Genomic DNA, 17,280 nt, shown 5'->3' with positions numbered 1-17,280 from the left:
AGTGAGCTTCCTACTGCAACTTATGCCTCATATCCATGTGACGGTTCATGCATGAAGTACTCAAACTATTAATTTTCTGGCCTGAGATTTTGGTGACAAATCTTACAGACAACATGAGTTGGGTCATCCTTTGCAATCTCAAAAAATGCCCAGGCTATGCAAGGCTTAGAGCCCATGTGACCTGAAGAGCCACCACGACTTGTTCTCAGACGCACAGTTGTGGTTGAGGATGCAGTTGTTGACGTGTTTCCAGTACTCTGTCTCTGTCCAGGAAGGCGCAACCTAACCTCGTCGTCAGACTCGTCACTAGCATCCTCCTCCACCTCCTCTGCTGACCTCATGGACTGGCGGACTGTGGGTTGACAGTAAGTGGGGTCTCCAACCTCGTCATCATCACCCTGTGTGTTCTCACACCCATCATCCTCAGAGCCAACCTCTTCCTGTCCTGACCGAAAAGTCAAGTTTTCGTTCCAATCAGGTATCTCAGTCTCATCATCATCTTCCTCATTGTCTCCACCAACAGGAGTTACAGTTTGGGAACAAGAGTCTACATTATGCTCAGAATCTTCTTCATCTGGGCCTGTATCCGACTCACAAAGATTGTGGGCATCAGTGCAGATCATTTCCTCGTCTGGATTCACAGAAGCTCTGGAGAAGACCTCTGATTCCCAGGCTATAATATGAGTAAACAGCTCTGCAGACTCAACCATCTGTGTTACCCGATACTTAAACGGGCGGCTGGAGACTTGGGAGCTGTGAGGAAGCAAGTGCGATTGGGGTGACACCTCTGAGGACTGGATTATTTGTGATGTTGAGGTGGAGGAGAGCCCACTTGAACGAGCACTTGATATCCGTTCAAGCACCTGCAGGTTCTTGTGCCTCATTTGGAATTTGTAGCAATGCTTGTAGCGATGGTCTTTAGAAAAGGATCGTATCAGATTGTCCACGAAAAGAAGTAGACCTCTTACTTTGGCTGGAAGATGGTCTTTCTTCTGCAGATGTTACTGTTGCTTTACCACGTACACCACGGACACAACCTTTTTTTTACCTTTCCAACACGCCTTTTCCCCTTTCCACCAGCAGCAGGTCTTTTGCCACTCATTTTGGTGCTTTACTAATTGGCAACTCTGTATCTGTAGTTGTTGGCACAAAAAACGATGGATGGAAACCGAGCAGAGCTGAGTGACCAAACTGTGGTACTAGGCCCAAAACGATTAACTGGGTTAGATACAGTAAAAATTTAGATACACAGGCGGTGTAGCTAGCTTCACAGGCGGGCTACTCCGCTTACGTGCAGACACTGCTCCTAGGCCCAAAACAATTTACTGGGTTAGGCTACTTTCACACTTGCGTTTTTAGCAATCTGTCGTTTTGGGCAAAAAACGGATCCTGCAAATGTGCTCGCAGGATGCGTTTTTTCCCATAGACTTGTATTGCCGACGGATCGCGACGGATGGCCTCACGTCACGCATTTCTTGCACTGGATCCGTTGTGTTGTGGCGGACCGTCGTCACAAAAAAAGTTTAATGTAACGTTTTTTGTACGTCGCGTCCGCCATTTCCGACCACCCATGCGCAGCCGGAACTCTGCCCCCTCCTCCCCGGGACATAGACTGGGCAGCGGATGTGTTGAAAAACTGCATCCGCTGCCCACGTTGTGCACAATTTTCACAACGTGCGTCGGTACGTCAGGCCGACACATTGCGACAGCCCCATACTGACGCAAGTGTGAAAGAAGCCTTAGATGCAGTAAAAATTTAGATACACAGGCGGTGCAGCTAGCTTCACAGGCGGGCTACTCTGCTGATGTGCAGACACTGCTCCTAAGCCCAAAACTATTTACTGGGTTAGATGCAGTAAAAATTTAGATACACAGGCGGTTTAGCTAGCTTCACAGGCGGGCTATTCCGCTGACGTGCAGACACTGCTACTAAACCCAAAACGATTTGCTGGGTTAGGTACAGTAAAAATTTAGATACGCAGGTGGTGTAGCTAGCTTCACAGGCGGGGGCTACTCAGATGACTACCAGACAATGCTACTAGTCCAAAAGGATTGGCTGAGCTAGATTAAACCAAATACTGTGACAAACTCTTGCACAGCACTGGCACAGACCTGCCTGGCAAAAAGTGCTATGAACTGCTGTAACCTACCTTGAAAAGGGCTGATATTACAACTAGTCCCAACTCCCTAAACCTATCTCTCAGAAAATTCGCTCGCAAAAAAGACTCTTAGACTGTATAGTGCCGTCTAGCACTAAGCTGCAGCAGTGAGGAAATGGTGGCGATGGGGAAAATGGCTGGTTCTTATAGGGCAAGGACATGTGACATACACAGCCAATGACACATGCCCTTGCTTGTGTGCATCGCATGCACATTGCTGTGTGTGTGTGCACTGCTGATAGGCTGAGAGACTGCACCGCCCCACTGTAAATGTGGGAAAGAAAAAAAAAAAAACGGCATTATTTCAGCACAGATCTTACCCTGTGCAATCTGCAGATGGAAACGATTTTGCCTTTCAAACTGCCATTTTTTTGCCCTATTGTGCTCCACTGGGAACACTGGTGTCTGACTGACTACCAATGTACAAGACCAGCCTGATGAAAATCATTCGCCTTTAACATGCTTTGCCAAATAAAATGCTCTACTGCTGTTGAAACTTATCCATCTGGCATTTGCCTTATTTCTTGTGGCACCTATCTAAACTTTGATACTTTACTTTTCCTGGAAAAGAAAAATAATTTTGACAAAAGCTTCAAATGATGGATCGGCCCTATATGTGTAAAGTGTCTGTGATATAGATGTATTGTTGTAATATCGAAGTAGAGTATTTTTATTTTATCTTCATATATAATCACCAGTTGGGACTTCCGGACGCTGTCCCCGAATCCCATAAGGCACCGTGGCAGTGTCACTTTCACATGCACAAGTGACATACACGTCTCCGCTATTCCCTTGCAGGCGCAGTAGCAGCCACAACTGCGCGCTCTACTTGTGCATGTACGGTAACGACGCAGCTGTTACTGCGCCTGCGTGGTGAATAGATGCTAATTTCACCGCACTCCCGATACGATATCATCGGGCCTATTTCTAGTAAATGAATAATTGGTACTTGTGTAGGGGACATATAATGAATCAAGGCCTTATTGTTACTAAGCTGAGTATTTTAAACTGCCTCTTTATGTTGCAGACCAAGGATGCAGCATTCTTCTACAAAAAAGCACAGGACAATAAAGCTGCTGCTCAACTGTTCGAACAAGTTGGAGATTTTGAAGCAGCATTGAACTTGTATTACCGTGATAAGATGTATGAAGAAGCTGCCGATGCAATGAAAAGGTGCAAAGCTATTTTGATTTCTGCTAGCTTTAAAATCTCTATTCATCACTAAAATTTATTTGGCTTTACATTGTTTTCTCTTCCTGTAACTGTTGCCATTTTCTGCTTTTTTAGGTATCGGCAGAAACACCCTAATACACCATTACAGTTTAGGGAGAGGCAATTTTATTTGGAAGCTGCTGCAGATTTCTTCAAACAAAAGAAAGTAAAGAAAATGAATGAAATGCTTTCGAAACTTGATGTTGAAGATCAGTTAGTTTTCCTTAGGAATCGAAAATGTTGGGTAGAGGCAGCTGACTTGCTTAAAAGCGAAAATAGGAGTGAAGAAGCTGCGTCTCTGCTGAGAGAACAGGGCATGCTGTTAGAAGCCGCAGACCTAACAACAAGGACAGAATTTCGAGCAGTGTGCCTGCTTGCAGAAGCTCGTCGCATCATGGCAAATGGCGAAGACCCTGGGAATGTCCTTTCAGAATCACTGCAACTTTTATGTGAAACAAAACAGTATGTAGAGGCTGCAGAAGCCAGATTGCTTCAAGGAGTTTGGGAAAGAGATTTTAATAAAATCAAAATGTCATTCTTTAATTTTAAAAAATCTTCCCATCATGCTGGTGTAGTGGAGGCATTGTTTGAAGCTTCAGTCTGCAATGAGTCCGAACCATCACTGCCAACTATGGCATCTTTTGGTCTAGAGTCCATGATAACATTAATAAAAGCTCTTAAGGAGACCAAAAACAATGCTGACCGGGAAGCAGTTAAAACTTGTTTGGAGTTCTATGGCCTTGTACAAACTGACGAACAAAATTGCTCCATTCTTCAACATGAGGGGCCTAGGTTTTGTAATATACATACAGAAGGGGTTGAGAATGCCACGGAGCTCAAAGACGTGAAATTGCTGCTGCAAAGACATTTTCTCAAGTGGTTGCTTGACATTTCTGAAAAGATTGTTGCAAATGTTTACACAGATATCTGTTCTCAGTACATTATAGGGCTTGAATGTACAGATGATCAATGCCAAGATTTCCATCAGCCTTTGCAACGCTATGAATTGAAAAACATTTTGGAGTCTAAAAAATCTTTAATAGCCATTTGTGGATTGTTGCTTGACGCAAAGAGCCTTTCAAATGAATATTCTAAAGAGCTTAATGAGATTGTAAACCTTCATGGCTTCAAATACTGCAATTCCCTGTTAAGCCTTGTTTTTTCTAAACATTTTCACCTTCGAGTCCTTTCAGAAAATCCAAAAATGTGCAGAGATGTACTTCTCAATTTTCCAGCACCAGGGATGACAATGCTAAAGAGATTTGTTTCTTCACTTTTGGGAGAAGATAAAATACAAAGAAGGGAGTCAACTGACCTTTGGCTAAAAATAATGCAGGTCTATAGCCTTCTATCTAAATTTCCAGATGGATTACTGCGTCTTCTTGAAGAAGAGGAAAGACAATTTGAAAAAGAGTTAGAACTCCAGAAGAGTATTGATCCACATGAAGAAGGAAACCGAAGAAGATTCCTCGAAGGCAGGTACGGTATGCTAAAGCCTGACGCAATGGATAACTCAGTAAAAGTGACTCGCATCCATTTCTTTCGCCTTCTACAGACCTCATTACAGCAGCTTTATCAATACAGGAACCCAGACAATTGCAAGAGATATTTTTTCAGGTTCATGAATTTTCTGATCAAGAAATGTGTTTTTCCATTGATTCCAAACATTGGAAACACCATGATGTTGCTTGAATTCCAGTTTATGCTTTGTTGTGCCGTACTCATGAGGTTTGAGAAGGATACCAGAGTCTTGCTTCCGAAAAGTTTCCTTTCCATTTTCCATTATTGGGAGTACATGTTTGGAAAAAGAGGTAGCCTTAAAGATACATACTCCATCTTGTGGGAATACAAACCAAAAGATAGTTGGGAACTTACAAATCACTTCAGACATCATATTTTATATCTTGCTAAAGTTCTTTCTGGTGATGAAAATCAAGAGTTCAATGTCCTTGTAGATGCATTCAATGACATTGATTGCATTTCTTCAGGAGAAGCAGAGAGAACACTAGTATTTTGGTTGGTGCTAATGGTAAATCTTACTGGTGTTGTTCCGGAAAGGGCAAAAACTATGCTTGCAATACATATTCCAGACATCCAGAGTAGGTTGTACTCTTTAACAAATCAGTTCCCATTAAAAGTACCAAAGAGGCTAGTTGACATTATCGGTAAGCTTGGCGCCAGCACTAAAACTGAAGATCTGATTTCTTTGCTTCAGGAATTGCTGGCACTCCGTGATGATGAACGTCTGGTAGAATGCTCATGGAGATGGGATATTGCTTATGGTAAAGGACAAGTAAGGGGAATCTTTTTTGATGACAAATTCCGATTTAGTAAGTTTTCGTATGTTCGTCACAGTATTCATGATAATAGAGCCAATTTCTTGGCGAATGAGCAAGAGTACTTTGAAGAAGAGAAAATTGATTTGGTGGCAGCTGTTGCCGCAGATAGACAGAAGCAAATTGCGGTCCGGCAGTTACATCTTGCATTTCTTGTTGCACGCATAAGTATGAAATGGAAAAATGCAAGCAAACGCAGGCAAAAATATCACATGGAGGAATACATTTCAGATTATTTCAAAATTGCAAATGTTGACAAAACTCAGTGTGACTTATGTGGGGTGAAATTTTTACACATTGGAACCCTCCCTACCCAAGGAGAAATTGAAGAAGACCTGGAAGATGTTTCAAGTCCTGCTGTAGACATTGAAATTCCGAACCTACCAGGGATAAATGAAGAGTATGAGAATCATATTGTTCTAGAGAGACACAGAAAGCAAATGAATGACTACAGCAAGTACCTTGACTTTTTCAAACTGGAAGTAGATACTGCAATCGACAATGGAAAGTCACTTATACAGACCATGGGAGACACTTCCAGAAACAAATTGACATCAAAAGAGGAATTACATTTGGAAAAAACTAAAATAGAGAACAAAATAAAAGTAATTGGTGATTTGATGGAAAATATCTACGAGAAAAAGACCTGGTCTGAAGGTAAAGTGCCACTATATATTATTTTTAGCTTTTTTATACTTGTGTTCTTTAACAGATACCAAGCTTACTATTTAATATGCCCTGTAGATGCCGGATAATATTATAAATCGGAGGGGCCATGTGTCCTCTATGCCTAGATTTTTAACATCTATACCGTACTTTGCGTTACTTGTTTTGGGGGTTTTAAAATGAAAGCCAGCTGGCTCCTCAAGACTCCAGAAGTATCTCCAACCTGACCAATAGTTATTTTTAGGTTAAAATTTCAGGGAAAAGGAGCAACTGAGAAAAAAATAATTCAAATGAAAGAGTAATTTCATATAAATTCTTATAGCAAGTATTAATTAAGATGATCTGTAACATAAAAATAATTCAGCATAGAAGTCACCCCTACCCCCAGAATTCTGAGATTTTAAGACTATGCTTTATGGCTTCTATTTGTATTATAACCAAGATGCCTATCAGTTTTCAGTTGGATAGATAGTAGCAATTTCTAACAATCTGTATTGACTTTTATAGATCCCATCATGGCAATGATATTTTTGACATTAAGAATCTCACTGACTGTGCCATAAAGTATTGGCAAGCTTTACGGTGTTCTTGATGAGGTTTTTCCAAGTTTGTTTTTATTATGAACAGTAATTTAAAATTATCGAACCCATTTGCTTACTGTTCTTCCTTTAGTTCTTTCTGTTTACCGTAATTCCCAAATACTTGATTTCACCTTTGCTGTGTTAAAAAGTAATCGATACAGTATATATTTAAGTTAAGTCAAAGCTAAATTGTATTTTTTTTTATACTCCTCATTTTCTTCCTTTTTTACTATAACAAGAAAACTCCCAAAATACTTTCATCTGTCAGTTTTGTTAGTTCAATATTCATGAGACCACAGTCATGTTGGCGAAACAAATATGGGTTTACTCTTGTTGGTTGAGTGCTTTCATAGTTATATCTCACCAAACACAGGAATATCCGTATTGTGTTCAGAATTTTTTTTAGTAAAGTTTGCCATTTTTTGTTTCCAAGAATGTGGACGATATATTTTTACTTGGGAGGTTTAACCCCTTCACAACATGTGCCGTACTTGTAATAGTGCAAGTCGGAAGCGGTTGTATGGGGTGAGGTCGCTCCATACTCTGCAGGTGAGGACTATGTCTTACATCCACGACCTGCCTCTAACAATTGCAGGTGGAGCACAGCTAACCTGATCATGCAAAGTGACCTGATTGCGGGTCACCTATAGGGTTGCTATGACAGCTAGGACTGTATTGAAGACCTCTGTGCTTGTCCTTTGAAACCCAGCCACCGACAGGGTGAAACCCGGCACATAATGTGATTTTTTTTTTTTTACTATATGCAGCAATGCTATGGCATTGCTGTATATAGCACAAGCGATCAGACGATCACAACATCAAGTCCCCTAAGGGAACCGACAAGAACAGTGAAAAGTTAAAAAAAAAAAAAAAATGTAAATATATAAAAAAATAAGTTCAAATCACCCCCTACTTTTTTCCCCCATTCTAAATATATAATAAAAAATACGTGGAATCACTGCATTCATAAAAGTCTGATCTATCAAAATATAAAATAATTAACCCAGTCAGAACGCCAAAATTGTGATTTTTTTTTTTTTGTTCCAATCAACACCACAAAATATGCTATAACAAGTGATTAAAACATCATATCTATTCCAAAATCAATAAAAAGGTGGCTTACCCTGCAAAAAACAAGTCCCCACACAGCTTCATCAAACGAGAAATGAAAATGTTACGGGTCTCGGAAAATGACGACACAACCCCCAAATATTTGTGCAAGCTTCTGATTTTTTTTTCACCACAAAAATAATAAAAAAGAAACTGAGCATATTTGATATAACCGTAATTGTCTGATGAGCAGAGTATCATTGCGAGGTAATTCTTACCACAAACTGTACACCGTAAAAACCATTCCCAAAAAATGTCAGAATTGCATTTTTTTCACAAGTTTTCCCCACTTGGAATTTTTTTCTCATTTTCCAGTACACTATATGGTAAAATTAATGGTGTCATTCAAAAGTACAACTCGTCCTGCAAAAACACAGGCCCTCATACGTCTATGTGGACAGAAGAAAAAAATTATGGTGAGGAAAAAAATGGAAACACAAAAATGGAAATTGGCCATGTCTTAAAGGGGTTAAGCATAGACTCGCTTCTCTTGAGTAGAATCCATAGGGTATAAAGTAATGTTGTTATTTTTATTGTGCAAGTTGCTTAAATTATTTATATTACTTGACTTTTCTGCAGCTGAATACTTAATGCAGACAGCCGTGAATGACTTGACAGCCAGTATTGCTGAAAGCCTCAAGTTACTGGAGAAGTCACAACAACCAGCCCCAAGAACAGAGGGTACTTGTCTGCAGTTTTTGTATAATGTTTCACCTGGTACATGTGCACATTGTATGTATACTCAAGGGTGTGAAATAGCAAAACATATCTATACATATAGATATATATAAACAAAATCTCCTGTTTCTCATTAGCTCCATGTTCAGAAAAAGTGTTTTAGCAAATCTAAATAATCTGACCAGCGCAAATTAAATGCATTGTCTAAAATCTGACCGAGTTACAGAAGAATCACTGTTTCTGAATATACAGTTAGGTCCAGGAGCGTTTGGACCACAAAATATAATTTAGCTGTTATACACCATTAAGGTTCATTTGAAACAGTCATGAAGTCTAGATTGATGTGTAGACTTAAGGGTTTTCTGAAAATACTACATTAACCATTTAGAAATGACAGCCATTTTCTTATGCTCCCTTCATTTTAGCAAATTTGAAAAAAATCGGACAGATGGCTGAAGCCATTTTATGGTCCTCTAATGCCCGTTACCTCACTATTTTATGACAAAGTAGGGAGATAATAGGCTGTGGGGCTGATCCCAAGCAGGGCCGGCTCCAGGTTTTTGAGGGCTCCGGGCGAAAGAGTCTCAGTGGGCCCCCCTTTAACACATACCACGATTAATGATCGCATAAAAACACAGCCATATAGTATAGAACACAGCCCACGTAGTATATAGCACAGCCACGTAGCATATAACATAGCCACGTAGTATATAACACAGCCCATATAGTATATAGCACAGCCACATAGTATATAACACGGCCCACGTAGTTTATAGAACAGCCATCTAGTATATAGCACAGCCCACGTAGCATATAACAGCCCACGTAGTATATAACACGGCCCATTTAGTATATAGAACAGCCATGTAGTATATAGAGACACTTGCCCCATATAGTGCTGCACAAACGTTATAGTCCCATAGATGCCCCATACAGACACTTGCCCTATATAGTGCTGCACAAACGTTATTACCCCATACAGACACAGGCCCCATATAGTGCTGCACAAACATTATAGCCCCATACAGACACTTGCCCCATATAGTACTGCACAAACGTTATTGCCCCATAAGATGCTCCATACAGACACTTGCCCCAATTGCTGTTGCTGCGATAAAAAAAAAAAAATCACATACTCACCTCTCAGTCGCTCAGGCCCCGACACTTTCAATATTCACCTGTCCTCGTTCCAGCCGCCGCTCCATCTTCTTCTTCGTATTCTGCACTGACGCTCAGGCAGAGGGCGCGCATTAACCACGTCACCGCGCCCTCTGACCTCAGCGTCACTGCAGAGGACGTGGAAGATGGAGCGGCGGCTGGAACGAGGAGCAGGTGAGTATCGCGCAGTGCTCCCCTCCCTAATATACTCACCTGCTCCTGGCGCTGTGCAGTCCCTGCTTCCCGGCATCGGCAGCTTCTTCCTTTATTGAGTGGTCACCGTTACCCGCTCATTACAGTAATGAATATGTGGCTCCACCCTTATGGGAGGTGGAGCAGCATATTCATTACTGTAATGAGCGGTACCATGTGGCCGCTTAGTACAGGAAGAAGCTGGGGAGCCGGGGACCTACAGGGACCGCACCAGCCGCCAGGAGTAGGTGAGTATAATTAGACAGCCCCTGGCCGCTCCCCCTCCCCTGCCGAGTCAGCTCCGTGATGTGCCGCTAGCTGAGGACCCCTGGGGGAGCGGTGGTCCTAGGCACTGGCAGCTGTCTACCCTGCTGACGCCGGTCCGGATCCCAAGTGTTGATTTTGCATTTGGTAGCCGTACATGGGAACTCCCAATTTGTGGTCCAAAGAGATCTCTGTGCTAAGGCAGGAGGCAATCCTTCTGGTAAAAGAAGCCAATTGGAGAGACAGGAAAAACCTTAGGACTAGACAAATCAACAATACTCGTAGTGGCCAGATCTTAAAAGAAATGAAAATGCTGACAAACTCCGCAGCACTAAAGTGCATGGCAGAGAGATAAAGTGGACTGTGGACAGTCACAGAATTCTTTACAAAGTCTCTAGCCAAGTGAAAAACACTACTGAGGAGGTAGCTTTCAAGAACAGAAAAGCCAAATTGAAAAGGTTGTCTCATTTCTTAAATGGTTAAAATTGCAAAGTGCTTGTAAAAACTAGCAACTTTGCAGTTTACATTTAATTAAAAATCCCCTCTGTTATCAAGAATGGAGGATTTTTTTAGTTTCACAGTTTAGTGTTCGCTTCCAAGATTATCGGTGGAGGCTGGTTTCTAGGCAAGGAGAGCAGTGCTTACAGTATCTATGGAGCTTGCAAGCGCTGCTATGAAGCTGCATCTGGCCAATTTCAGTGTCCCTGTGTTTGCCGTTTCTGCAGAAGAAAGGGAGAGCGCACATTTTGGATCTTTGGTACGATTACGCCACTGATTCAAACTGTCAGTCATCAGCAGGGCACTGCTCCTAGGAAGCAAGGAAGCCGGGCACTGCTGAAGGTTGAACATGAGAAAAACCCTCTATTCTAGAAACCATTTTGATGGAAGACTACAGCTGTAAATGTCTCAGTGTAGAAAATGTAGCATTTGGCATTGTCCATAAGTTACAGACTTTATTAGATGCAAAGGATATGCATCTAATTAATAAAAGTAATGTAGGTAGTAGTGTGACTAAAACCCCATAGATCTGACGCATGTTGGCATTGACATGCAAAGATTTAAAAATTGCATGTTCAATTATAATAGATTTGTCCGTATTGTAATGAAATATGCAGTACTCTTCTTTGAACTCAGTCATATTTAATTTACATATGCCCCTTCCAGAAATGTCAGTCACATCATCCACCTATGCGCCATAAGTGATTAGTCTGCATTCACTAATTCCATGTTTAATGTCTATAAACTGCATCTAACGATTGTTTTTCCGTTCTTTGATATTTGTCAGGATTTCAAGAGGACTACGAAGTAGACTATGGAGATTTTAATGAACTTTGCCAAAAAAAACCTAAACGAGCCAAAAGAAAAAACAAGCGACGCTGAGTCATCAAAAAGACAAACAAAAGAATAGTTGCACACAGTTAATTATGTTTTGGTTGTAACTTGTCAGTAAAGTTGGTTTGTGTATAGTGGGCACAATTGTTCTACATCTATTACGGTTTTCCTTTTTATGATGCCCTTTTTTGCCTCTTAATTTTAAAACTTCGATTACTTGCTTTAAAAAGCTTTTTTAATTGAAAAACATGAGTTTTGCCTTTTTCTGTTCAACATGTAGTCTGAGAAAAAAGGCTGATAATGTGAATTAAATTTGACACTATACGATATAGATTTTCAAGCTTGTCTTCACCTGTTGTATTCACCAGCTACCCAGTTTGAAATTCTTTGATTTACTGTAATAATTTGACCTAACAATTCTAAACTGGAAAAGATTTCCTTCACTTTTCCTCTTGATCAATGTTTCATATTGAGTTTACAGAACTTTTTTATGTTTCCTTTTGGTGTATTATGGCTATCATGCCAAATATGATTGATAGTTTACATTCCTACTGGGTTAAAATCTTGTTCCTTTACATTAATGTTAAATTAAGCTTTGAAAGTGTAAAGTGGCTATCATAGTATGTGTAGCATTTTTTTTCATATTGGTAACTCATATACGGTACTTGACTTACATTTTCGCTACATTTTCCTTTTTTCCTGATCTAATGACTTTGAAAAGATATATTAAGAATTAGCGCTGAATTGCAAATTCAGTAAAATTATCAATACGTTTTTTATCTTCCGGCCTGTTCATAGTGATTCATTAAAAGGACCTGTGTTTGAGGCCAAAATTATGCACAGGCTGTTTCTCCAGCGCTGCATTGCCCCATGGTCATTATCTTCAGAGCTGCAGCAATGACATCCCATCTGCAACATGTGATCCCCACCACAGTAATGGAGAGGTAGACCGCTCGAGACCACTGAGGCCAGTGACTGACTGCATTAGTAGTGTGTTGTAGATGGGATATCATCGCTACAGCCTGCAAATAGCAGAAAGGTGGCGTTGGAGCCAGAGGAAATCAAGGCTGTGTTCACATGTGCAGTAGTCATCTGTTTGAAAAGATTTTGGTAAACAAAAACTGAATCTGTTTCAACCAAAATAAGTACAGATACCGTTGAAACGGAGATATTCACATTGACTTCAATGATTCAAAAAGCCTGCTGTCATCCATTTTATTAGCCAAATAAAAAAGTTGTGCAGATAACATCTTTGTTGCAGCTAAAAATCAGATTGCAGCTGGATATTAGTCACATGAAAGACACTTAAAGACTTTTTTGTCCCCGTTCAAATGAATGGATCTAGTACTGGATCAATTTATTTCCATTTTCTGTATTCCCAAAAATGATTTTAAAATATACATAAATACTGGATTTGAGAACTCCATCTACAGCATTACCTGTCTGTGCATCAATTTAGCCTGAGAACAGGCAACCAGTTTAATGAACATTAGGTTAACCAATTGTCAAACATGAAGAAATGTTCAGTATGTTTATTTGTTTGATGGAATTTTATAGATTGTTTAAATGATGTTTCATTTTATATAATTAATAATTGACTTGTTACACAGTTTGATTTGTATTATATGTGGGAAACTTGGGACACTGATCACTGTTCTGCCAGATGCTTTTAAGTTGAATGTAATGTGAAAGCGAGTAATTTTCAAATTAAAATGGAATTTGTTCATGTTGTTAAAATTAAGTGTTACTGGAAATTGAAAACTCTTGGTGTATATTGAAAGTATTGATGTACTGGCAAGCAAGTAAAAGAAATTGCTTGTGCATGTTGTATCACTTTTTCTATTAGATACATTTTTGTTTTTACCATTTTCAGATTTTTAGAAATATTGCTTTGTACTTTTTTAAAATTAAAACATTTGTATTATAATGTTTTATGTTTGTGATTTATTTATATTCACGTGTTAAATCGATACAGTTTACAATAGGAGATAATTCCAAGTATACTATATATCTTGTATGTACACAGCATTTCCCCGACCAGTCAATCTGTAACATTCTGATTGTAGATTCTAGTGGAAGTATAGCTAGGTACAGAACAACCTGCAACATGAGAATATTGAATCAGATATTAATATTATTAATACATGAGAAACACACAACTGTACACAGAGAAAACCGGTCCATTACTCCAACTTTTCAGCTGTTAATATTCATGCTCCCTGTGCCATTAGCATGCTTATGTCTGTGCTTTGATGGCACATTCTCCTGCTGTTATCTGGATTTTACACTATAGCAGGCAGCTGATTTTAAAAAATCAGTTCCATTACCTAAAAATCCTTAAGGCTAGTTTCACATTTGCGTTTAAAAACGCAGCGTTTTTAACGCAAACGCATGTGGTGAAAAAACGCATGCAAGCATGCGTTTTTGCATGTGGTAAAAAAAACGCGGCGTTTTGACGCGTTTACATGCGTTTTTTCCTGCGTTTGCGTTTTTGAAACGCATGATGAGAAGTGTGTGACAGCTGCCAATCATCAAAATCAACTAGAAAACCCACTATAAACAGAAATAGCTAGGGTTAGGATCCCTAGGGTTAGGATCCCTAGGGTTAGGATCCCGTTAGGGTTAGGATCCCGTTAGGGTTAGGATCCCTAGGGTTAGGGTTAGGATCCCTTTAGGGTTAGGGTTGGGGGGTGGCTTATCAGTGTGTATTCTTGTGTTTTTCTATAAAAACGCATGCGTTTAAAAACGCAAGCAAACACAGATCTTTAAAAACGCATGCGTTTACATAGACAGCAATACGTTTTTTTGCCGCATGCTTTTTTTGCCGCAAAAAAAGCCTCTAGAAATTACTACATGTTGCATTTCCGCAAATAAAGCAAGCATAGAAACGACGCATGCGTCATCAAAACGCATGCAAAAAAAGCATGCGTTTTTAATGTTAAGTATAGAAAAAAAAACGCATGCTTTTTTTGCGCTAAAACGCAGCGGCAAAAAACGCAAATGTGAAACCAGCCTAAGAGAAAATGGTGTGCACTCCGGTCTGAAGTGTGAGGCGCAGGTGGAACGGACTGTTACAGCCCCAGAAATAATTATAATTCACAGCACACTCTCTATAGTAAGTTGCAAATGTGTTCATCAAAATTTATTCAAAAATATATATCCAAAAAAGCCACCAGCAATAGAGTTCCTTGTAATACAATCTGATTAGAACCCAAAGTTTCAACCCTCTCGGGTCTTATTCATGGGGTTGCTTGGTTTCAGATATAAAGGTAACGAGAGGTAGAGAGAGGGGGGATTACGCAGAGACCCCTGATATCTAATGTCCAGGTGCTTTAGAGCATACAGTAGGTTCCTAACACTGGTGTCCATCTGCCAAATGGGGGACCTGTCTGAGGCAGTGAGTGGTAGCTGTAGAGCGGCGCTCCCGCACCCTGCTAGGTGATTGGGTGAAGATGGCTGCTGTCCTTGACAGCAGACAATGCTCCCTTAATGCCCAGAGTGGCATCAGCGATCGCTGCGATTGCTAGTTCTGACTGGTCAATCACAGCAATCATACAGTTAAACCCTGTCTTGTGGCCCAGATTGCAGCAGGAGGTAATGAATATGTTAAGGTACCGTCACACTAAGCGACGCTGCAGCGATACCGACAACGATCCGGATCGCTGCAGTGTCGCTGGAGAGCTGTCACACAGACAGCTCTCCAGCGACCAACTATGCCGGTAACCAGGGTAAACATCGGGTTACTAAGCGCAGGGCCGCGCTTAGTAACCCGATGTTTACCCTGGTTACCAGCGTAAAAGTAAAAAAAAAAAAAACACTACATACTTACCTTCCGCTGTCTGTCCCTCGGCGCTCTGCTTCTCTGCCCTGTGTAAGCACAGCGGTGACGTCACCGCTCTGCTTTCCGGCCGCTGTGCTTACACAGGGCAGAGAAGCAGAGCGCCGAGGGACAGACAGCGGAAGGTAAATATGTAGTGTTTGGTTTTTTTTTTACTTTTACGCTGGTAACCAGGGTAAACATCGGGTTACTAAGCGTGGCCCTGCGCTTAGTAACCCGATGTTTACCCTGGTTACCAGCAAAGACATCGCTGAATCGGCGTCACACACACCGATTCAGCGATGTCAGCAGGAAGTCCAGCGACGAAATAAAGTGCTGGACTTTCTGCAGCGACCAACGACATCACAGCAGGATTCTGATCACTGCTGTGTGTCAAACTGAACGGTATCGCTAGCCAGGACGCTGCAACGTCACGGATCACTAGCGATTATCGTTTAGTGTGACGGTACCTTTAGTGTTAAGGATAAAGGTATTACATCCAGAAACAAAACGCCTATATATTAACCTAAGGACCTGATGTGCGAATATCTACAAGACAGTCTGAATGTATTGCATATAATCAAAAGAAATGAGGTAGAGAGAAGGTGTCAATACCTGTGGTCATCTTCTGCTGGACTGGCGCCGGATCCCAACAAGTGTTTTGACACGTGGCCTTTGTCAGAGGGTGTTGATCCGCTTTAAAAGGTCTGGAAGTCCAAGTGGCAGTTCATTAGAGCCTCAATCCACTGATGTCTCCAGTTCAACTGGTGAAACTTTGTTGGGTGGCTTAGGACTATGTTTTAATAGTCATATAATTAGTCAGATAATGGTGGATACTCAATGACAGGAAAGTATAGGATGCGGCCACACCAAGATTATCCTCAAAACACAAAAAGAGGAATGCTTTAAGTGACACTGATTTGAGCGATAACTCTAGTTAGTAGATAGTATTCATGCTCAGACACATGTATACTCTGACTCATGCAGAATTTTAATTTTATATTCCTTTAGTAGTTTCATTAAAAGTTATACTTTATGGTCTTTAGTTAAGGATTATTTGCCTAAGGCAATTTGTCAATTGTTGTGTTTACCCTATGTTGACTGTCGCGAACTGCATTAGGTGTAAAGTACATCACCAATCAGGTCAATATGTGACCAGGACTTACTTTTTTTTCCTGTCAGGTTTTCATATCTGCATTTTTGCATTACAACAATAATGCACAGTGTCTCCACTCTGAGATTACTCCAACTTTGACTGACTTTTAGGCTGGTCATAGATCACTTCAGCAACAGATTTGCTGAGGTGTTCATTCCCCAAAGGGACATGTGTGTAAATAATAATAATAATAATTTTTATTTATATAGCGCCAACATATTCCGCAGCGCTTTACAAATTATAGAGGGGACTTGCACAGACAATAGACATTACAGCATAACAGGAATACAGTTCAAAACAGATACCAGGAGGAATGAGGGCCCTGCTCGCGAGCTTACAAACTATGAGGAAAAGGGGAGACACGAGAGGTGGATGGTAACAAATGCTATAGTTATTCGGACCAGCCATAGTGTAAGGCTCGGGTGTTCATGTAAAGCTGCATGAACCAGTTAACTGCCTAAGTATGTAACAGTACAGACACAGAGGGCTATTAACTGCATAAAGTGAATGAGAACATTTTTTTTTATTTTTTTTTTAAATAGGCCACACAGGGATCCTTACATTAATGCATTGAGGCGGTAGGCCAGTCTGAACAAATGAGTTTTTAGGGCACGCTTAA

The 17,280-nt window shown here is 40.6% G+C and overlaps 1 protein-coding gene across 1 annotated transcript in view; it reads left to right on the top strand.

Moving 5' to 3' along the window:
• The window catches only part of TRANK1 (tetratricopeptide repeat and ankyrin repeat containing 1), a 150,777-nt gene extending 137,162 nt beyond the window's left edge, over window positions 1–13,615 (top strand). The window contains exons 21-24 of the mRNA XM_069730314.1: window positions 3,187–3,332; window positions 3,447–6,364; window positions 8,644–8,745; window positions 11,642–13,615. Of these exons, the coding sequence (XP_069586415.1) occupies window positions 3,187–3,332; window positions 3,447–6,364; window positions 8,644–8,745; window positions 11,642–11,736 (3,261 nt within the window). The 3' untranslated portion in view covers window positions 11,737–13,615. The remainder of the gene's footprint in view (window positions 1–3,186; window positions 3,333–3,446; window positions 6,365–8,643; window positions 8,746–11,641) is intronic.
• The last annotated feature ends 3,665 nt before the right edge of the window (window positions 13,616–17,280 follow it).

This window comes from Ranitomeya imitator, chromosome 6, assembly GCF_032444005.1.
Source record: "Ranitomeya imitator isolate aRanImi1 chromosome 6, aRanImi1.pri, whole genome shotgun sequence".
Lineage (NCBI taxonomy): Eukaryota > Metazoa > Chordata > Amphibia > Anura > Dendrobatidae > Ranitomeya > Ranitomeya imitator.
The sequence above is the reverse complement of the archived record's forward strand: the minus strand, read 5'-3'. Positions and strand labels throughout refer to the sequence as shown.